The following is a 23,378-nucleotide window of genomic DNA, read 5'->3' on the forward strand; positions in this document are numbered from 1 at the left end:
CGCGCATGTGGGTCAGCCCCCCATCCACGCATTGAACACACAGAAGCTGTTGCAGAGTTCTGGAAAGTGACAGGACCACAATGTGGCCGGGAGCGAAACCGGGAGCAGGGGTGCCAGGCGGGGCTCTTGCCCAGGTGCGATGAGGCTGACTTGGGAGGAAGGTAGAGGGAGTGGAGATGTTAAGAAGAGACGGATGCGCCCCAATTTTGCTTGAGCCTCAGTTCTCTATCTGTGCTGTTTACAAACTCGATTCGCCAGCTAAATACTTAGCCAACAAACGTCTTGATGCAGATTGAGAGAAGGTGACAAATGGAAACAGGCCCAGAAGGGATGGACTTTGATGCCTTCATCCTACCTACGAGGAAACTGAGCCTCGGGGAGACCAGAGGGACCCCTCAGAGTCTCCTGGCTTCCAAGGGGAAGTAGCCAACACTGGCATCTGCTTTGACTTATTCCCACTTCTGGGCTCTTTCCGCTGGCCCATTGGCTGTGCTGCAAAATGGCCCTGGAAAAAAATGTATGAGCTTTAGCATCGTGAGGACTTGGAAGCTGCTAATTGTCTTAAAAATAACTTGCTATGTGATCACAAGTGTGAGTTTGGCTCCTTGCACCATTTTAATTGCGTTTTGGGCTGTGCTGAGGAGTCCCAGGAGAGTACGGCAGGTGTTGGCTTGGGTCTTTCTGTTCAGTGGCTTCGAACTTGGCACCCAGGGTTGTTCATGCAAGGTTGATCCTCCGCTTGCCTTCATGTACCCCCCAACACACACACACACACACACACACACATACACACACACACACACACTGATGTCTACTCAGTGTCATCTTTGAGGCAAGACTTAAAAATACGATTATGTCCAATAACCCTACTGCAACAGGAAAATGCGAACTGAACTGAGTCGCACGCGTAGACCGGACAGACTGGATGAAGGTAAAGACAGCCACTTCTTTTGCACTAACGTAGACTCACTGCATCCCACACCACGAATGGCGACCACCCAGGCAAGAACACCGCACCGTCAAGTGCGACCAACGCCGAGGGCTCCGCTCCTCCCCCCACCCTGCCTCCCTCCGCCGTACTCTGCACAGAACCCGGAGCGTTCCATTAATTCATGTAAGTAGGTTGCTTGTTCCTGATGAGCTCATCCCAGGAAGGTGGTTAAGCGCTTCGCTCTCCTGGTGAGAGGACGTGTGATCCCAACACCGACGGTGAGAAAGCCCGGGGGGGTTCACGCGGGGCCGACGGCCCGCGGGGCTGAGAAACGCAGCGGAGAAGTGCAGGTTTCTGTGGGCAACTCCTTTCGCATCTGCCGAAGTCTGTCCGTGGCTCACACCCCTGAGGCGGAGCTGGGCAGACCCGGGGCGCGCTCCGTGGAGACGTGGGGCTCAGCCTCTCCCTCGCACACACCCCTCTCCCCACGCTGCGCCCCATCCCTGCTGGCTTTTGTGGGGTTTTGTTTGTTTAAACATATTTTTATTGATTTCAGAAAATGGGAGAGGGAGGGAGGAGAGATAGGAACATCGATGAGAGAGAAGCATCGATCGGCTGCCTCCTGCACAGCCCCTACTGGGGATCGAGCCCGCAACCTGGGCACGGGCCCTGACTGAGAATCGAACCCGTGACCTCCTGGTGCGTGGTACCACGCTCAACCACTGAGCCACACTGCTGAAGCTGTTGTACTCTTAGGAAGCTCTCTCATAATCTGAGTGTGAGGGAGAGAGCTGCTAGAGATTGTGTCCCCCCAAAATTCGTAAATTGAAATCCTTATCCCCAGTCCCTCAAAACGTGACCTTATTTGGAAACAGGGCTGTGGCAACTGCACCTAGTTAAGGTGAAATCATACTGCGGAAGGACAGACCCTGATCCGCTACGGCTGCGCCTTTATAGAGGGAATCTGGACAAACACGGAGCGCGCCAGGGGACAGCCACAAACCGGGAGCGACTGGTCAAACTCGGGGCTTCTCCTCCATGTTCACTATGAGGTTGGTATTCCGCGCCCCCCCCCCTACACCCCGCTTTCCATGGCAGCAGTCACCAGTCACCCAAGGTGTGCAAATAAATGGAAAATCCCAGAAGTCATCCATCCATAGGTCTTGGAGTGCACGCCCTTCTGTGTAGCCTGAGGAAACCGCACACGGCTCTGCTCACCTGGCCGGGCTCTGACTCGGCCTCTGCCCCGCGCCTCCCACTGTCAGCGCGGCTGCCTGCCTGTCCGTCTCCTCGCGGCCATCGGGGTGGCCAGACCAGCTGTCGCAGATCACAAAGCTCGTGTTCAAGTCGCCCTTATTTTACACGAGGAGGCTGCGGTCACGTCACTTTTATCTCAGTGTGTCATTTTAACTGTCCCGTTTTACCATTAGTTGTCAGTGTCCGTCTCTTGCTGTGCCTAATTCACAAATTAAACTTCATCACAGGAATGGATGGATGGGAAAAATGGTAATACACAGAGGGGCTGGGGTCTTGGGATGTATCCCCCATGGAGAAGGGGGGCTGCTGAATGTCGAATTTAGGGAATCATTCAATGGAAAGACTCTTCGGCTCTCGAGACATCAGTTTATTGCATGTAGTAACTATTTATTGTATCGACATATTTACAAAATACTACAAAATGAAACAGCACTCTAACCCACCGTTACACAAGGCTGCATACAGGCAAGACAAAGTACGTGGAAAACACTGACTTCTGTCTTTGGCATTAGACATCTACACAAACCCGCGGCATTGAACGTGTCCAATACGGAGCGTCACACGTAGACAAAGATGCCTGGGTCACATCATGAAGGGGCTCCGGCCGCCTCTGCTAGGAGCCGCCCCCGGGTCCATGAAATGCAACAGGAAGACCAACACCCGGCGAGGAAGGCCGTCGAGCGGCTGAAATAACAACACAAGCAACACACCCGCTCCTACCCCCGCCCAGGAGCGTTTCAGCGTGCGTGACGCTGCGGCTTCCGTGGTCCCAGCGACAGACGACACCTCCCCCGACTCACGGCTGCAGGTCAGACGGGGACACACCGTGAGGGCACGACTCTACTGTACAGACATTTCATAAAATTCGTTTCCATGATCATTGACACATACACACACACACGCGCACACACATACACACACGCACACACAACTTGAACTGGTTTTCGCAAATAGTAATTTCTCTAAAACACAATCACAGTTTACATAATTCTGAGGTAAAGGTCCCGACTCTATTCTATCTGAGAAGGCCTAGCCCCGGGGTCTCTACAGCGGGAGGCGGTCACTGAACATCAGGTTCTGGACCTCAGAGGGTTGGGGAGCGAGCAGGTGGCACCTCCCTCACGTCAGACATGACCCACAACCTCCGACCGAGGGCGCCCAGTCTGCCTCCTTAAGCTAATGCGTCTCAGGCTGGGTTTGCTTCAAACCCAACACACCCCCTGGTCTTACGTGGACGTCACTTTGTGCTGCAGAGAAACCAGTCCATCGGGAAAGGGCCCGTTAGTGTCGTCACCGGATGCCCTGGCCGGGCCTCTGTGCATCACAGAGAGGACATGTCCCATAAAAGCGAAGGTTTGGTCAAGTCAATCCACTGCAGAAACTGCTCTTCCCACGGGGTCACACCCCCCAAAAGGGGCTGCTGATGGGGGGGACCCTCGGTGAGAGCTGGGGGCCACGCTGAGGAAGCCCGGAAATGCCTGGTGACCCTCCGGTGCCAGAAATGCAGGCAGGACCCGGCTGTGCTTTCCTTCCACAATCAACAACCTGGTTTGTGCTTGTGCTACTGTCAATACTCCAGGGAAGGAGGGAAACTGGCGACTCCGTCCTACCTAGGGCTTTTTTTTTTGGGGGGGGCGGGGGGGGGGACAGGGGAGAAAAAAAGGCCCGTGTTAATAGATGTTGCTCCTGTCAAATGACTTCAAAGACATGATAGCCCTTAATCTGCTTCTGTAAACAATGTGTCCTCACTCAGGTCCCTCGCAGCTGCCTGTCCCCTATCAGCCAAGGTGGCTTCACCAAGTGAGAGACCACGTCTTCACAACAACCCTAGAGGTGACCGGGGCGGGAGGGTCTCACAGGGAGACGCTCGCTTTTATGTACTTTTTTTCTCTCTATACAGTGACTCGCAACTGTGACCAGGGCAACAGATGAGGAACTGAATAAAAGTGTTCGCCACGAGCCCCCTGCGAGGCCCTTTAAGACGAGGAGTCATACTGGACCCTCCATCAGCTGCCCGACAGCGGAGCCCTCGTGGGCTCTGTGCTGGGAAGGGCAACATTGAACTTTGGACCATAAGAGATTCTGGCGAATGGCACGTGAGAAGAAACCGGCGGGAGCATTTCCTGATGGCGGCATCATGGGGTCGGTCTGGATGAAGGAAGTGGAAAGATGAACCCTGTGTTTGCTGGGCTCTTTGGGGGAGAAGAGCAAGCTCGGGCTTTGCCCTGGCCCCCGACGATGACCCACTGGTCGCTGCCCCTTGCCCAGCTGTCCGTCAGCACCAGCATTCTCAGACCCCAGGATTCAGACTCAGGAGGGAGGGCGTGGAATAGCCGGAAATGCAGCTTCTGAAACACATGGGTTCATTCGCAGCGCTGTGCAGGCTTCGTCTGTCCCGTCTCGGAAGTGTCTGGGGCGGAGCCACGCTGGATTGGCACCTACTCATCCATCTCCACGTACGTGGACGGAAACCAGCCCACCTGCAGGAGAGAAGCAACCACTGAGCCACGTGACCTCACGCCTGCCCCTCGAGGGGTCCCCACACATGCTGTTCCCCTGACACCCCATGAAGCTGGAGTGACAGCCCCAGTGCAGGTGAATAAGGCGGGTTTACGGCTCCTGGGGCGGGACAGAGTTCCCATTGGCTGGCACACGAATATGCAAATGAAGGATGGCACAGGCTCTAGCATTGAATGGTCCCTCTTTCTGCCACAGAACGGGGCGGGGTATGCAGACAGGGGTCCTGGGTCCCATTCCTCCCAGCTGAGATCAGGGCCCGGAGAGACCGTCTGTTCTGCACATCAAGTTTCTGCTCCGAGGCCCAGGGACTGACGCCGAAACGCTCCTCACCCCTCGTCCCAGTGAGAAGCCATGTGCTTGCGCAGGTGACCTTGGCTTATGCCCCCACCACATTCCCTCGGTGCGTTTCCTGCGGGCCTACTGTGGGTAAGAAACACCAGCAGGGCCCGGAGCCGGAGTTCTGGGAGGTGAGGGCCGCCGGGGGAGGGCTGCCCCCCAGCAGCTCGAGGGGGGCCTACAGCTGCCGTGACCTTCATTCACGGGCAGAGCACACGAGCGGGGAGCTCACCTTGCCGTTCGCTTCTCCTCGCCACCAGCCGTTCCCGCTCATCTTGGTGTAGATCTTCACCACGTCCCCCTTCAGCAGGGACAGCTCGCGCATGTCTCTCGCACAGAAGTCGTAGCGCGCCACGGCGATGCCCAGCACCTTGGGGCTCAGCACTGCGGAGACAGGACGGGGAGTCGCTGAATTGCGGTGAGAGGGCCCGAGGGGCCGAGCGGGTGAGCGTCAGTGATGCTGTCACAATGCGGAGGTGTGACTTCGGACGGACTAGCGACAATGGCAGGCAGCCCGGGAGCGAGCAGCAGGATGGCTCTCAGGGCAGTCGGGGTCAAGGTCACATCCCAAAGTCTAAAGGCCACGGCTCTGTTCTCACATTCTTCACAACGACAAAGCAGGGACTCGGTTTTTGTTTTTTAAAAAGGTTCCTACCTAAGGAGAAAGAACTAGCACACACTCCCTACTGATGCCACATACTCTGCTTCCAACTCGAACCGCGCAGGCAGAGAGCTTCCGTTTTAGCTGTAACCTTTTAGGACTCAGACTCAGAACCACCAATTTGTTTTTGCTCCGAACGTCTCCTGCGGAGTCCAGTTCATCGCTTCCAGCGAAATGGCACTTCCTCCCCCAGCAGGCCTCTTTGCTGTTATTGCTAAACTTATTTGGGGCTAAACTCAGTTATTGTTTTATATGTAATTCAAGCTTCTTATGTGAAGAAGCTTAAATCGGGTTTCCACAAACACAGTTTATCTTTTCTTTCCAATGAACCCTGCCTCCCAGAAAACCTTCACGGAAGTATGTAATTAAAAATGGTGTCAGCTAGGTCAGCGTGGCTCAGTGCCTGAGCATCCACCTGTGAACCGGGAGGTCACGGTTCGATTCCTGTTCAGGGCACATGCCCAGTTGAGGGCTCAATCCCCAGGAGGGGGGCGTGCAGGAGGCAGCCGATCAAAGAGTCTCTCTCATTATTGATGTTTCTGTCCCTCTCTCACTCCCTCTCTTTTCCTCTCTCTCTAAAAAACAATAAAAACATATTTCTTTTGAAAACGATGTCAGCGTGTTCATCTCCTGTGTTCAGATTGTTGTAACGGTTGACGCTAACGTGTTGGTTGATCAGGAGCTCCCTTACTCCCTGCCCAAACCTGTCTTGAAAGGAAAACGCATTCGAGCTGCTCGCGTTTAGTGTTTCATAACACGTTGTTATAGTCACTGCTCTACCTGTTGCTCTTTGGGGTTATAAAGTGTTTCAATTATATGTGCAGTGATTCCGAGAATCACTCACCTGGGATGGGAGGAACTGAAGTAGAAGAAAAAGAAACAAACAGGAAACACCACCCGTCTGTGTTGGTAACGGTGCCCAGAGCCCGGCGGCCGCGATGGCGACCTGTGCCGCCGGCAGAGCCTGCGCACGTGGACACGGCTCTCTGGCCTGGCACCCGTGGCTTTGCAATGACAGAAATGATTTTAGTCTCCAGCTGTCAATCATACGATAAACGAATAGCAATGCTGCAGATTTCAGAAGTTGTAAAGGGAGTAAAAACGGGTCGTTTTATTTTACTGTTCAGACAAAACCCACTTGAATCGTTTTCTTACTGAGTTTCGGGGCACGCCTTCCTTCGATGGGCGCACATAAAAATAGCCGTGATGGGAAAAGCCCATTATCGGCTGAGCCGCGAGGCCTGGCCTGCGTCTCTGAGGTTCTGGAGGCCACATTTTTCTCGCCTGTGAAACGAGAGGTGTGTACCAGATGACTGACTTCTAAGGCCCTCCTAGTTCTGAACGGTTCTGCTGGGACTTAGAAGTTAATTTTTTTTAAATCTGTAAGGAAATGTCCTTTATCTAGCCATAACATACTCTCCTCGATGCCCCATAAATAACCAATCAATTCTCTGGCTAATGACAGAAACCGAGACAAAAATACCCAGACACAAAACGATGGGCACAGTCACCCTTGGAGCCATCCGTGCTGAATTTCACTCTTACATTTGGAAACCCGGTTGGGATTTGTGTTCTATTTATTTTCTAAACACTGGCTTTTCTCTACTAAAATTTCTGATCCTTATGGAAAATGACGGTGTTATAGGGTATTCCACGCCCTCCTTTATACGCTCGGCCCTCATCCTTCCCTCGCCTCTCCCAACAGATTGAATCAAAACTGTCTTGCTGAAATACAGAACGGGAGCTCGTGCACACACGCGCGCGCGCACACACACGTACTGGAGGAGTGGAATGCCACGCACGCACACACATGCACACGCACACACACACGCATGCACTGGAGGAGTGGAATGCCACGCACACATGCACACACATGCACACACACGCACACATGCGCACCGGAGGAGTGGAATGCCACCCACACACATACACACACACACACACACCGGAGGAGTGGAAGGCCACACACACGCACACACACGCACTGGAGGAGTGGAAGGTCATGGCGAGCAGTGACTCTGCGGCAGAGGGGAGGGAGTGCGGGGGCGGATGTGACCTGGCTGTGTGGGAGGAGATGCATCTACATGAGAAGCCACATGGAGAAGGCAAACTGTCTTCTTTGCAAACAGAAGCAAATGGACACGACACGGACGAGCAGTGGAGCAGTACCTGACCAGAAGGGAGCGGAGGAAGGGGGGACAAAGCTGAAGTCTGGAGGAGGGACAAGAGAAACCCCACACAACAGAGAGGGGGCTGAGAGAGAGAGAGAGAGAAGCAAAAAGAACATTTAGGTGTCGGCAAAGGAAAACAATACATCTCGACACGACTACCCCGCTGTCTATCATCACAGGAAGACTGTCACACCACAGCTGGGACCTCAACCTCCGCTCGTGCTCACTTCGCGTCTTATCATTGTTTCTAAATGAAGACCCTTTTCCATGTGGATTGACATTCGTCCTGCAATTCGGGGCTGTCTGTCTCTTGACGGGTGAGCACGGCACCCCACTCCACGTTGCCGCCTGGAACCCTTCCACCCAAGGGTTCTCCTCTGGATGTGGTAGGGTCCCCGCCTTGTCACCCCCGGGAAAAGGGGAGCCTGCACGTTCTCCGTGTAAAACATCCTTCCCACCAAAACGGCTGAAGAGCCTGCAGGGTGGAGTCAACACCACGTGCACGGCCTGTCGCAGATTCAAGAAATCCACTCACGTGTCCAGGTGTGTTAGGACCCGCCCCCCAGCCCCACTACGCATGCATGTGCTAGCTTTTTCCAGAAATGAAACAGAAACCGCTCCGAATCTTACCACATCTGGAAGAGAAAGGAAGCACTCCCCACAAAGTTGCAGGGAGGGAGAGAAACGTTCAAGCAACTGGAAGCTCAAAAGAAAGGCTTTTCAGAGCCATCGGCATCGGCATTCGTGCCAAGTGGCTACAATGAGGATCTTCTTAAACCTTATCTACAACATTATCCTCTTAAGCCCTGGCCGGTTTGGCTCAGTGGATAGAGCGTCAGCCTGCGGACCAAAGGGTCCCAGGTTTGATTCTGGTCAAGGGCACATGCCCAGGTTGTGGGCTCGATCCCCAGTGTGGGGCGTGCAGGAGGCAGCCGATCAATGATTCTCTCTCACCATTGATGTTTCTATCTCTCTCCCTCTCCCTTCCTCTCTGAAATCAATAGAAATATATATATTTTTTAAATAAAATACAATCTTAAGGGAGTTATTTCCCCAGGGTTAGGCCTTAGCTTCACGGGTGGCACAGACAGTTGGATGTACCTTTGCCCTCACCTGGCTCCCACTCTGTGAGCTCAAACAGCTCCATGGCGCTGCCAGGAGGTACGACCATTAGCTCCGACTTTCCTCGTCTGAAACCTAACTCATCCTGAAACGCAATTTCCTCCCCGACATCTCGCTCCATCTCCCACGTTTCTGTCCTTTTTCGATAGGACTTCTGGCTTCTCTTGGCAAACCATCCCTGCAAACCAGCGTGCGGCCTCCCAGCTGGCCTTCCTTCTTTGGACTTTCCCTCCTCCCATCCTATTCTAAATGCAGCGTTTCCGAACTGCCACCTGATCTTCCATGACGTGGGTAGTGAACGCAGCCCTACACACCTGCCCACGGCTCTCTGGGATACACACTGCCTAACGCTCAGCTCCGAGGTGTAGCAACCACATGTGTCCACTCATTTGCATAATAAAAAGCTGTTCGTAAAAACGTCAGGCAATTGGACCGATGGTCCTGCCATCAGCGCGGGGATCCCTGGGAGTCTGCTGCCCGGCAGTGGCCGAGAGGTTTTCCGGAGAGCCGGGATGCTAAGTGGGCACTCTGATGTGCCATCCGGGAGGTTCTTTGTACCTCCTGTCTACAGATGGCCCCGCAGCAGAGAACATGCCGGATGAATGTTTCATCGGAACGGTGACCCCTAACCTGGCGTGGTTTCAGAGCGTGGGCTACGTCTTAGCCCCCAGCAGCAGTCGGTATCCGCTCCCACCTCCCTGCTTGAAACAAATTGAAAAGCCTTGGTTCAGGGTTTACTGTATATTTTATATATTGTCACTGAAAAAAAAAAGGGATAACTCAGATTGGTTTCATTTCACTGAATGGGACGTAAGTGGTCAAATCTCCTTTCACATGAAATTCAAATATAACAAGAACAACGTATATCTGGAATTATTAGAAAAAGTGAACAACTTTGTATGCAGTGCTGAGCATCGGAGGCCATTCACGAGAAAAACCAGGAGGCCTGAGGCCTCTCCTATTAACGTGGAAAATTAGATCACTTGGCATTTCTAGGGGTTTCAGATTACTTAGAGGCATCAAGTTTGTGGATTCTAAATCCTTACTCTCCGGAAAGAATTGGCAGACGTTTATTAGGTAACTACAAACTTGCAAAGTGCTGTGTTAGAGCTACAGGAGATACGGCAAGTAAGACAGCGTCTGACTTCACGGGAGCTTACAAATCAGCGAAGAGACGGGCACACGGCAAGGACAGAGATGTGGAGACTGTTCACTCTGCACCGAGGATGCTCTGACCAGCCTTTGGGCTCCGGCTGAGTCCCTCCCTGAAAAACCTCCAACCTGCCCGGCCGGCCTGGCTCAGTGGCTGAGCGTCAACCTAGGAACCAGGAGGTCACTGTTTGACTCCCGCTCAGGGCACAGGCCCGGGTTGTGGGCTCCATCCCCAGTGTGGGGCGTGCAGGAGGCAGCCGATCAATGACTCTCTCTCATTATGGATGTTTCTCTCTCTCTCTCTCCCTCTCCCTTCCTCTCTGCAATCAATAAAAATATATATTTTTTAAAAGAAACCTCCAACCTTCCAGTCACTCAGGCCAAAAACCTTAGACCTTCTCAAACCGCCTCTGCTGTTCTAGCTCAGCTGGGATGTGTGAGAACGCCCTGCGGGGTCACCGTCCTAACAGGGCACCTGTGTGGCCCTCGGAGGCCCGAGCTGGCACCATCTGTCACTGGATTGCTCAGTAGCAACTGGTCTCCATCTTTCTGCCTCGTCCCCCTCCCCGGGGTCCTGATTTCAACAGAGAGGCCAGAGGAAGTCCGGAAAGCCTTCAGTGGGACCACGTCTCTCCTTGGCTTCGGTCCCTCCCAGGCTTCCCGTTGCTTCCGGAGTCGAGGCCCGGAGGCCTCAGCGGTCTGGCCCCCCTCTCGGCTCCAACCGTGCCCTGCTGCTGGCGCGTCCCCTGTGCCCCGGCCACAGCTCCTCCGCGTCTTTCCCTTGCATCGGCCGCGCCCAGCCCTGGCTCCGACGTCCACCTCTTCCTGCAAGGTCACTGGTCTGGTCCCGACGACCCAGGCCGCCTTGGCCAGTGTTTGAAGACGGCTCTGATATCTGTCCCCACATCAGAGGGCCGTGCTGATCTCTCTCTCTCGTTTGGGAGCCCACCACCTCCCCACGCTTTTTCACACGTCAGCACCTGAACAGCTGCTGTCTCCCAGGGGCCTCCGGTCCCGACCCTGCCATGGAGACCTTTCTTCCCAGTGTTGGTGGTGTTTTAAACCACGTTAGTACACTGCAGACACGCTGTCCCCTCGCTCTCCGTGCCTGTGTGCGCACGTCCTAACTGCAGGACAGCGGCCTGCTCCGTCTGGCTTGCCTGGTGCTTCCTCACCGTTAGACTCAGGTGATGCTCTTAGAAACAGACCCCCGAGGTGGGGCTGTGTTTTGGGGGAACTCACATTTGGGGGTGCATCACACCTGCCTGTCCCATTATTGATATTAACTCTGATCACTTGACTAAGTGGTTTGTATTTTTCCAACTTTTCTAACTAATACGTTCTTGTGAGAAGATCCTTTGATATTATCTCAATAACGATAACCAACTTTATTTTTAAATTAGCCAACTCTACTCTGTGGTCCAGTTAATGCAGAACTCGGCCAAACGTCGGCGGTCTGCTGGTGGTTATGCAATCGCTCATGGTGCCACTCTTCCCGGGGTAACTGGTCCATTAACATTCCTCTTCGCCTCCTCCTCTCCTGTGCACAAGAGAGCAACCTAAGACGCTCTCTTTGAAAGCGCGTTTATAATAACATCTCTGATCGCATCCCTCCCTCCTCGCAGGAGAGCGCCGAGGCCCCGACGGGCTAAGGCACTTGCCGGAGGTCCGACCTGAGCAGCAGGAAGTGCTCGAGGAGGAGCGAGACAGGCAAAGGCAGGCCGGTGCCCTCCAAACACAAGCCCTCGGGGCACGGGCCGCGGCCTCAGGCGGGTTTGCTGGGACCAGTGTCGGACAGAAAGGCGAGCTCACAGGCCCACCGCCCGGGGCAGGGTGTCTCCCGCGGAGTCACTGCGGTTCCAGGGAAGCAGACGGCCTGAGTCCCCCCTCTATTCTCGCCTCCTCCTTTCTCTCTCCTTCTTCCTCGGAAACACTCCAGTCATTCCAGTGACAAAGTCGCAGAGCCTTGTGGACAGAGGGCTCCCAACCTGAAGTGCTGGATGCCCCGCTGGCCTCCCGGGTAATTCTGATCCATGTATGTTTACATGGTGTGTTTTTTTTGCATTGGCATGAGGGACTTCTGTCATAACCGCATCATATTCCACTGACTTGAAAACGAGTTGGGAGTCTCGTTGGTAAGAGCATTCTGACCTGGACAGAGCGGAAGCGAGCAGCCGCCGCCACACGCCGGGACCTCCCTGTCACAGCCGATCCAAGGAATGACCAGCAGCCGTCTCAGCGGCGGGAACTTCCATCCAGCCTCCCCGCCACAGGGGGCTCTCGGCTGCAGCTTGCCTGCTCTGTGGCCTTTTGCAAGCCATGGCGTGTCCTTGCCCTGGGTCACTGCCCCACCACCGTCCCCGGCAATCCTTCTTGGTGAAAGCTGCTGTTGGGTGCTGCTGAGCAGAGGTGAGAACACACATCCCGCACACACGTCCCACACGGGGTACCTAGCGCTCCCCCTGACCGCTGCCGGGCCAGCCCCGAAGGGCTACACCCCCACACAGAGGCGGGGCTTTCACTCAGGGTTCCCCTTCGCCAGAACTTGGCTAAGCCAGGTCTATCTAAAAATCATAAAGGCAAAGCTTGTGAGTTAAAGTCAGTAATCCTACCCAACTCTTACAAACACGGGAGCTGTTTCTGTGTGAGAGGAGGAGTTCGCAGTAGCAGTAAAAGCTGAAGAGGTGGGGAGAGTATCGGCCGACGTCTCCTGGGTGTGCCCACGTGCGGGCGCCATGCTGAATGCTCCATCCTAACACCGGGGGCAACCCGCAGGCCAGCAGTGCTCGCACACAGCCACGGCGGCAGCAAGCGGCACATCCAGTAAATGAAGCATTGGGGCATCCCTGGCCGGTGCGGCTCCGTGGATAGAGCATCCGCCCTCGCACTGACGGTCTTGGGTTCAATTCCGGTCAAGGGCACATACCTGGGTTGCAGGTTCCCTGGCCCTGGTCAGAGTGTGTGTGGGTGGCAACCAATCAATGTGTCTCTCTCACATCGATGTTTCTCTCCGTCTCTCCCTCTCCCTTCCACTCTCTCTAAAAATCAGTGAAAAAATATCCTCGGGTGAGGATTAACAACAACAACAACAACAAAAATAAACAAATAAATAAAGCATTGGGGCAGAGTCACAGATTTGGGTGAAGGTTATAATCCTGTGACATGGGTACGATCCAATGGTCTTGGGTGTAGACCATGGTGCATTCCTACTGAATGAAGTACTAACTCGCTTCTTTCTGGTCACTTAATGAGTGACCTCCTCTCTGATCACCCGATAGAAAAATATAAAACTCCTCCACCTCTCTGAGAATCTAAGATACCTGGGTAACATTGGGCTGAAAAACAGAAAGATAACTTCCAATAGGTGTGTGAAGTTTCAGTCTTGAGTGTGCTGTGACGACCTTGGCTGGCCCTTTGTCAGGAATCCTTCCCAAGAGAAGAGCTATTAAGTTATTCAAATAAACACCAAGCCTCTCCGTGCGGGTGACAAATCACTTCAACGTTTGCTCATGGGACGCTGTTAGAGCCCTGACGTTACCTATTCCTCCTTCAGGTTCTGCTTTTGGGGGGCAGGGGGGAGTTGAAGTTCTATTACACAGATGCAAATTCTTTTGTGAAATACCTCTGGAAATTCCAGTTTTGCTTAGGCTAAGCATTCTGGGAGTAATAAAATTGCATTCAGTTAGCCTTCAAAACAGTTTTATGTTTGTTTTTTTTAAAAAAAGGTATCAAACTAAGAGAATGGAATCACGCTTTACTCCCAACATTTTTCATCATGATGGTCTCTCTACCAGCTCTGTCGACTTCCAGGAAGATCATATGATCAAGCGGTGATGAGACAAAGTGTCCGCCTTGAGCTCACATCCAACCAGAACCTGCTTCCAGTCTGCGTGCTAATCTGTGATGACCAGTGCTTGGTCGGAAAGACAGTGGCTTTCAGCAATGCTGGCCACAGAGGAAACATGATCCGGAAGTAATCTTTAAACAGGATCACAGGAGATGAGCGAGCTGGGCATGCGCCTTGCTTCAATACTGCTACCCAAAGGGCACTGTGACCGCAGACGTGTGTAAAATAAAAAGAGGTTGGCTGCCCTGGCCATGTGGCTCGGTTGGTTGGAGCATCATCCCGTACACTGAGGGTCACAGGTTCCATTCCTGGTCACGGCACCTACCCAGGTTGCAAGTTTGATTCCAGGTTGGGGTATTTATGGGAGGCAGCCGATGGATGTTTCTCTCTCTCTGTTTTGCTCTCGCCTCCTCCCCCCCATTCCGCTCTCTCTAAAAAAAAATTTTTTTTTAATTAATAAACATATCCTCTGTTGAAGGATTAAATAAAAAAGTTCGGCTGATGTAAAAGTCATTGAAAAGTACAAAACTTACATATTAACATACCCTTTACATTTTTTGTGGAGCTCTGAATACAAACATGATTTTTAACTTGGCACAAGGAACCGTATCTGGAAATGTTTTAATAAACCTGCTGGTCCGTCTGACTGCTTAGCTGAAACACCCCCTTGCTAAAGGCATTAGCTTAGCATGTGAACTGCTTTATATCTCAAATTTGGGGAGAAAGAAGTTGGACGTCCTTGTGCCCCCACCCACTAGAGGGCAGTACTCACAGCTGCTGCCCACCCGGCTGCCCCTCTGTCCGGCCGCGGGCTCCGGCTCCTTGTATGGAAACTGGAGGGTGGTATCCAAGCTCCTGAAGCCTTCCTTCAGGGAGTGATGCTTGTAATACTCCACAAGTTCCTGAGGGCAAAAAGAATAAAGGTCATCGTTAATAAGGCCAGGTCAGTTCTCAAACGCATGGACTCCTTCGCATACACTGATACATGTATGAGGATGGGCCATTTGGCGTGGAATTTCCCATAAGCCTACGGGACAGTAAATAACAGTCGCTCCCTGCCGTCTGCCTGTACGGGACACCTGCCCAGACTGTCTTGGTTTCTCGGCCCCTTGTAATGGAGTTGTCCCTATTGTCACTCATGGACAGAGAGCATCCTGGGAGTCTTCCGTCAGACGCGGGAGAGACCACACTCCATGAAAAGAAACCATACTCAACGTCAATCTCAGAACAGTAATTATTGCTCCTATTTATGAGATACTTGCTTTTCTAAACAAAAACAAAGGGAACAGCTGTTTGCTGAATACAGAGCAATTTCTAGTTTCCTGCATTTCCTTCCAACGTCACAAAGAGCAAACTTGGTCGTCGATGTACTTCTCCACGGTGAGCCGCGTTGATAAGCCACGGGTGCTGCTTGGTGTTGCGTGTGGCTGACGATGAAGTGTCCACAGGTGCCCACCTCCCAGCTCTGCGTGGCCTCTGGCGCTTCCACAGGTCACGGACGTGGCTCCTTCCAGTCTTCTCTAATCCCCACTGGCCTTAAATGCACCCCAGCCCAATGTAATAACCTCCCATCTGCTTTCGCACTAAAAGTTCAGGAAATTTCTTATGAGATGCTGGTTGCGTGGATTCTACACAAATCCAAGTCCCCCGACTTTAAACAGAAATCACACAGTAATGAATTCATAATGGGAAAATGCATATTATGATCAGATGACTACTGGAGCTATAACATCTCTTACAAACAGCTGAAATGAAAATAAAAGCAACATCCCTTTTAACTCAATTATTTGTTGCTTCGACTGCAGCGCAGTCGCTGAAAAACAGTGTAGAACCTACCCATGGCTTCTAAAAATCACACCGGTATCAACTCAGTATCTCCATTCCATAGGTTATGTGCCAAGTTCCCGAAACAAATCAATCAGGCCAAAAATCACCCGGAATAAGAAAAGGAGAATTGTCAATGCCCTATGAATCATTTATGACCCAACTCCGAGGAGCTGTGGAGAATCGCAGAGTGGAGAGTTCCCGGGTCACAAAGATTATGGAGATAAGGCCCTGCCCTCCAGGGGTTCTCGCCCTTGAAGGAAAGTGAGGGATTATGGGAGTCCGAAGGCAAGACAGAGAACTTCCTTTTGTGAGTCCTTTTTGGAGGATGAGAGAAGAGTTCATGATACAGCCTGGCTTGAATTGAAGAACATGTACAACTTCAAAAGCCAGGAAGGAGGAAAGGATTGTTTTATTTTTTTTTTAATATATTTTTATTGATTTCAAAGAGGAAGGGAGAGCGAGATAGAAACATCAATAATGCGAGAGACTCAGAGATCAGCTGCCTCCTGCACATCCCACATTGGTGGACACGCTGCAATCCGGGCATGTGCCCTGACCAGGAATCGAACCGTGACCTCCTTGTTCATAGGTTAACACTCAACCACTGAGCCACGCCGGCCGAGTGGATTGTTTTAAGTAGAGCCTTCGGGCCGGTAACAGACAGGAGGTGATAAAGACCACACTCACAGACTACAGGCATCGTGGCGGGGCTGAGCACTAGATAAAGCAAACGGAGATTTTCCAACTCTCACATCTATAAAATGGGGATAAGAGACAATTTCACGGAGGATAGTAAAGAGTATATGACGTGCCAGGCACATGTGAGGCTCATAACAGCTGCCACCATGCCCTGACCAGGCGCTTACATAGTTTCTCACAATCTTCACACAAGACACGAGAGGTGGGCCTTGTCCCCAGGGGTGCGCAAGTCCAGTGAGCTTCTTCCACGTATGCGAGGTCACAGAGCTGGCGTCTGCCTCCAGAGCTGTGCTCCACCTGCATCACGCTATGACCAAGCAGTACCTGGCAAAGGTAAGCCCACGCTAAGGGAGGCTACGGGGAAGGAGCACTTGCTAAGAGCCCGTGATGGACCAGGAACTTTATTTGCATAGACCTGAGATGCTAGGCTCTTACACACATTCTATCTATAACTTGAAAAATATATATATATGCCCAGTTGGTGTTGCTCAGTGGTTGATCATTGACCTATGAACCAGAAGGTCAAGGTTCAATACCCGGTCAGAGCACATGCCCGGGTTGTGGGCTTGATCCCTGTGTGGGGCGTGCAGGAGGCAACTGATCAATGATTCTCTCTCATCGTTGATGTTTCTATCTCTCTCTCCCTCTCCCTTCCTCTCTCCGAAATCAATAAAAACATATATATATTTATTTATTTTGGATCCAGGGATTCTTGATGAAGAAAAGGAATTTGTAATCTTGACAAGAAGAAAAAAGAGGAGGAGGAGGAGGAGGAGGAGAGAGACAAAATAGCAGACAGAAATTTATATCCTCAAAATGGTTTCAATGATCAGAATATGGCATTTGCATTACAGTGATTTTTAACATGGTCTACAAAGGCCAAGTCTGGAATTAAATTCTAGAGATGGATATGACTATGTAACTTTTTTACATAAAAAGGGGAAATCCTGCCAGGGCTCTAGAGGCCCAATGCATGAAATTCTGGATAGAGGCCCAGTGCATGGGGGGGAGGGGTCCCTCAGTCCGGCCTGCACCCTCTCGCAATCCGGGACCCCTTGGGGGATGTCCGACTGCCGCTTTAGGGACAGCTTGCCCCTAACTGCTCGCCTGCCTGCCTGTTCAGTGCACATCATAGCAACCGGTCGTTCAGCCATAACCGTCGCTTAGGCTTTTATATATAGAGATTAGTATGAATTTAGGTTTATGTGAATTTAGGTTTGGCTCCAGTGATCGTACTGAGAAGGACTTGGGGATCATTTCATACCTACCCACCTCCACATTTTAGGGAAGAAAAACAGATTTTCCAAGCCCTAGGGTCATGCGAATGAGTAAGCTGCAGAACGCCTCTTTATCACTTCACTAAGCATGGGATACATTCTAGCTCCATTCTTACAGTCTTAGGAGGGCGAGCCTTCCTACACGTTCCTAAGCAGGTAGAATTAAATGGTGCCGCCTGGATCTCTTCCCATGGATGCCTTTCTGCTCCCAGCCTTTCAGCCTAATCCGCCCCTGCTTACAGTCATTGACCTTCAGGTACTACAAGTAAATAAGACGACTCTAAACAAAAGCAATGGCTAAGCTTCCCTTATCTCACACTCACACAGAGGCGTCGGCAACTCCCGTCTCTCTCAGAAATAATGAGCCCCGTCACTCCGGTTACCCAGGCAACAGGCACTGGGGATGATTTATAAACAGCATTTGGCCCTGGATGGTCTGGCACACATGACAATTAGAACAAAATTAATGCCTTGTAATCTGGAGGCAGAGATTCATTTAGAATTTGAATTTAATGAGGAGGAAAACACCAAAAATCTTGATTCACCGAGTTACGGAAGCCCACGGGGAACAAGTGAGGTCCCAGCCCCCGGAGGCCAGCTTCCCTTTGGGGAACTGGCTCAGTGAACACCAGTCCTGGAGGCTGGCGGTGCTTTACATCCTGGTCCAGATTAAAATCTCATCCCAGGCCCTAAGCAGCTTCTGGAGGAGGAGAACAGAACTTGGCCACCAAGATGGGAGGATAGTGAACTATTCTGAAGGGACAAGTCAAAACCACAGACCCCACTCACATGGGAACTGTGCTACTGGACACCAACAGGATAAAAGGAAACGCCATGAAGCTGTGTGGTCCCGGGTCAGAGAAGCCCCCACACATGGCCAGAGTGATGGTGCCTATTGGCCTCCCCCGCCTTCCCAAGGGGCCGGTTCCAGGCAGGAGCCGTCCCTCCTGATCTCGGGTCCTCGTAGTATTCTTACTTCAGGGTCCAAGGACAATACTGTGCTGAGGTTCTGGTACCAGGTGGATGTGCTGACCTGAAAGCATCTTTAGAACACAGTGGCGTCCTTTCTGAATCCTGCAAATGCACACGGCTTCACGCAGTGAGGACTCGATGCAAATGTGTGCAACAAGAGCCGAAGCCCAGAGCAGGGCAGCTCCGGACACGCTCGGCTATCTCATCGTCATTTTTTACAGTCAGGTGCTAAACGGGCCAAAGTGTTTTCCTCAGACTTATCAGCTCCTTATCTTTCATTCCTTTTACAATTACCGTCAGGAGTAATGACGGGGATGGTTCTCAGAAAGGCATCCTTAGGCGATTTCATCATGCTAACGTGTAGGGGACACCATGAGCAAAATCACACGAGACTGAATCAAGCACAAGAGCTAATGATGCCAGAGAGAGATTCTACGGATAAGGTGTAACCCGGGATACTGCTTTACAGCCAACTATTTTTTACAAGCCGAAACAGTACGCTCTAAAATAAAGATTAAAAGTATAGTCAAGCCCTAGTCGGTTTGGCTCAATGGATAGCGCATCAGCCTGCGGACTGAAGGGTCCCAGCTTCGATTCCGGTCAAGGGCACAGGCCTGGGTTGCAGGCTCAATCCCCAGTGGGGGGCGTGCAGGAGGCAGCAGATCAATGTTCTCTCTCATCATTGATGTTTCTCTCTCTCCCTCTCCCTTCCTGTCTGAAGTCAATAAAAATACAGTTTAAAAAATGTATAGTCGATACATAACTTAGTCACATAGTTGTTTACTGTCCTTGTCGAGTGTTACGTGTGTCCTATGCGTTTTAGAGGCCTGGAGCGCAGTAGGTCTGCACACCAGCACCACCACAGACACGGGGTCAGGTGTTGCCCTACCATGTCACCAGGCGATAGGAATTTTTCAGCACCATTTTGTTGTTGTTGTTAATTCTCACTGGAGGACTTTTCTATTGATTTTTAGAGTGAAACGGGGGGAGGAGAGAAAGAGAGAAGGGGAGAGAGACATCGATGTGATAGAGAGGCACATGGACTGGTTGCCTCCCACACCCACCCCAACCAGGGCTGGGGATCAAGCCTATAACCGAGGTATGTGCCCTTGACTGGAATCAAACCCAAGGATCCTTCAGTCCGTGGGCCAAAGCTCTAACCACAGAGCCAAACCAGCTGGGCTTCAGCTCCATTTTAATCTTACAGGACCACCGTTATAGATGCGGTCTGTCATTGATGGAACAAAACAGAGTTCCGTCCGTGGTACGACTGTATATCCTTTGCTAATGTTTTGTAGTTTCAGCGTAGTTTTGCTATTAATTCTTAATCCCCTCCCCTGCACCGACTGTGCTGTCTGCCTTACAGAAGATCCCGGATATGGAGGAAATCATACCCATGTGTCTCTGGCAGTGGCATTTCACCTGTCGGATGAGGGTTGCTCATGTTAGCTCTGGGACAGGTACTCTTAACCCTCTTTCCAGAAGATCGCTGCGGAAGAGGGCATTGCTCTCTGTGCAAACTGTTTGAGTCCTGGGTCTCTTGCCTTTCTCCAGCCAAGGACCTCTGTCACTAACCCAGTCACTGTGGTATCACTGGCTTTTCCCATCGGACCGCAGCTGCTGAAGAACGTTCTGGAGCAGACCTGGGTGGCACAGAGCTGCACTGCTCAACCCTTTCCAGTGGCTCTTCCTTCCCTCCGGTCTGCACGGCTCCTCTGATGGGGGTTTTGCCGTTGCTGTTACTTTCCGAGTCGGCAGGGCTGGAACTCAGCGTTGGCCCCACAGCAGTTTGAAGCCTGCTAGTAACTGTGACACGTGGACAGCCCGTTCCCATCCCGGGAGCCCTGCAGGTGCAGACTCGAGCTGGCGGGCCCTGCAGGGGCGAGGAGATGCCCGCGCCCTCTGCACGCTTTGATCATGCCTGGGCTGGGCCGTCACTCAGCATCTGTGCGCCCCAGGTCCTCAGGCAGGAGGGTGCTCCTGAGGCCCACTCCTCACCTGCCGGGGCCAACAGGACGCAAGTCACAGCCCGCACGGGGGCCGGGGCCCGGAGCAGTTTCCCCTTCCCAGGACGCGATCTCGCTGCCCGCCTTCGCGTTTGAACAGGGACGGCGAGATTCCAGTGCAGCGAGGTTTCTGACTTTCCTTTTGACTCAGGATGCTGCCCTTTCTTGGAAACCCCGTTCCCGCCGTGGCGCCGGTCCAGGTTCTTAGAGAAGGCCTGCTAGCTGCGTGGAGGCTCTCCTACTCTCCGCTCCAGCTTTGATGTTAACATCTGCCAAGTGTTTTGAGATGTTTTCCGGAAGGCTGCAGCCTGGATCGCTGGATTGATGGCCCGACCAGTAAGTGGTCCTTCCTGATGCTACTCAACCTGCCCGGGAGGCCACTCCCCACGCATCGCACGTCCTGGGTCCAAATTGTCATCATCTCAGGAAATTCCCTCAACCCGAGAAACAAACCTGAGACCACTCTTACGGCAACATGAACTCCTTTACTATCAGCAATGCACAACAGTATAGTGAGGTATAGGCATTGTCTATATGGCATATACATAATATTCTTAGCCACTAATATACAACTACTAGGTTGTAATTATTTAAATTGAATATTTTATTAAATAACTGTACTAAATTATTTTAAATTGTATATTTTATTAAATAATCTTTTTTCTTATAAAGCAACTTTTGCATATATATTTATTATATATATATACTATTTCAATTTAAGTGTAAAGTTCCCATGAGATCTTGTAAGGTAAAAATGGTACCTTGTTCATGTATAATTGTGCAAGGTCATGAAGGAGAACACAGATCATTTAAAATAGCAGAAAATAGCCCAGCCGGCATGGCTCAGTGGTTGAGTGTCAACCTATAAACCCGGAAGTCACGGATTGATTCCCAGTCAGGGCACATGCTGGGGTTGTGGGCTCGATCTCTAGTAGGGGGCGTGCAGGAGGCAGCCAATCAATGGTTCTCTCTCATCTTTGATATTTCTATCTTTCCCTCTCCCTTCCTCTCTGAAATCAATAAAAATATATTTTAAAAATAGCAGAAAATACAAAAAGTGTTTCTATGTGACAGTATATTGCATTTTATATGAAATGAATGTGAGAACTGTTTCACCAATTACAATGACGATTTTTTGTGCTATAATTTAAAATACCTTCCTCTACCTGAATGAGGAGGTAGAAGTGGAGGAAGGAAGGGGAGGACAGAGGTGAATATTCAACATTTGCTGGGTTTCATCCAACACAAGGCAAAAGTCACACCGAGAACTGAAAGGTCACTGTATTTGAATTTGTCTATTACTCTGACTCATAAGGAGTGTAGACTCTGAAACACTGTCTAAAACTTGCTTTACAATGAAAACCATGCCTCGGGGACTATAAAACAACTGGAATTCTTAAAATTAGAATTTTCAGGATCTGCTGCAAAATGATAGCATGGTTCTCTTCAAACAACTTCTCAGTGAGCAGAATTTCCATGAAACTATAGAATTAAACTGATCTTCCCAATAAGAGAAAAATAAGACCCACAGATTGAAACGAACTAATCAATGCTTACCATTAAACTTTTAAATTTTCTATTTTCTGCAATGTGAAATAAGCCATCTCTTGTTACAATCTTGATATGCTTTGCTTCATTATTGTACCTGTGGGCAATGAATAACTTATGAATATAAATGTGGTTTTAATCAGAAGAAATCAATAATGACCAGAGGGCATGCCCCAGTAACGCTATAGGAATTAATTCAGAAGACAAAATATATCCCTGTGCCAATACAGTGGTGACAACTAATTTACCAAATATATTTACTAGGTCGGTTGAAGATACAACCAATCTTTGAAGGGAGAAGGGAAATTAGATTTGACCAATCATTATGCGCAGTGTGTTCAGTGAGTCCCACTGGAGAATATAGAAAAACAAAATAAAACAAAATCTAGTCATTTATACTCTTAGAATTTACCAAAAACATCCACACGTCAAGTCACCCAAATACCATGTTATGACGAGAGCAAACATGCCAATTAGCAGCCTTTACCACTTCACAGTGTTTTTCTAACGGATGTTTTCAAGTGGCAATGACCTGTCTGGATAGAAGCATTATTGCTGCTGTAATTAGATCCTTGGTTTTCAACTGCAGGGTTCCACATGTCGGAGGGTCTGCACAGTTCTGCAACAGGAGCTCTATTTCGGTAAAAGTGTTTGTCCTACTTACTTAATGCTAATTGCATATTCGCCCGACTCTTTGGTCCGGAGCCTCACCAGGTAAGTGCTGTTCAGCCTGTTTATAAGTTCGGTCTCCGCCTGCAGTCTCTCCATCGCCCCAGCGTACCTGTAAGAGACAAGGAGAGGCCTCTGTGTGATGTGCCCAAAAAAGAGCAGAGGCTACAAGTAAGCACCTGCCAGGATTTTAACTTGGTGGCAGATCTGAGCTCTCCTGACTTCTGTGCCAACTAATTCCATCGCTTCAAAAGGAATAATGCAGAGACATCCTCTAGTTCTTCCAAACACAAGTGCTCTACAAAGCTAGCAAGAGTAAAATGAACCATGTTTAATACACAGTAAATATTTATCCAATAACTGAATGAGACAAGGAGAGGAGC

General features: G+C 50.9%; 1 protein-coding gene across 1 annotated transcript in view; it reads right to left on the reverse strand.

Moving 5' to 3' along the window:
• Positions 1 to 3,838: 3,838 nt before the first annotated feature.
• Positions 3,839 to 23,378, reverse strand: part of VAV3 (vav guanine nucleotide exchange factor 3) — a 169,210-nt gene continuing 149,670 nt past the window's right edge. The window contains exons 23-27 of the mRNA XM_008147095.3: positions 22,991 to 23,107; positions 22,336 to 22,423; positions 14,770 to 14,899; positions 5,277 to 5,428; positions 3,839 to 4,668 (exon numbers count right to left, since the gene is read on the reverse strand). Coding sequence (XP_008145317.2) covers positions 4,627 to 4,668; positions 5,277 to 5,428; positions 14,770 to 14,899; positions 22,336 to 22,423; positions 22,991 to 23,107 — 529 coding nt within the window. The 3' untranslated portion in view covers positions 3,839 to 4,626. The remainder of the gene's footprint in view (positions 4,669 to 5,276; positions 5,429 to 14,769; positions 14,900 to 22,335; positions 22,424 to 22,990; positions 23,108 to 23,378) is intronic.

This window comes from Eptesicus fuscus, chromosome 22 (genome assembly GCF_027574615.1).
Source record: "Eptesicus fuscus isolate TK198812 chromosome 22, DD_ASM_mEF_20220401, whole genome shotgun sequence".
Lineage (NCBI taxonomy): Eukaryota > Metazoa > Chordata > Mammalia > Chiroptera > Vespertilionidae > Eptesicus > Eptesicus fuscus.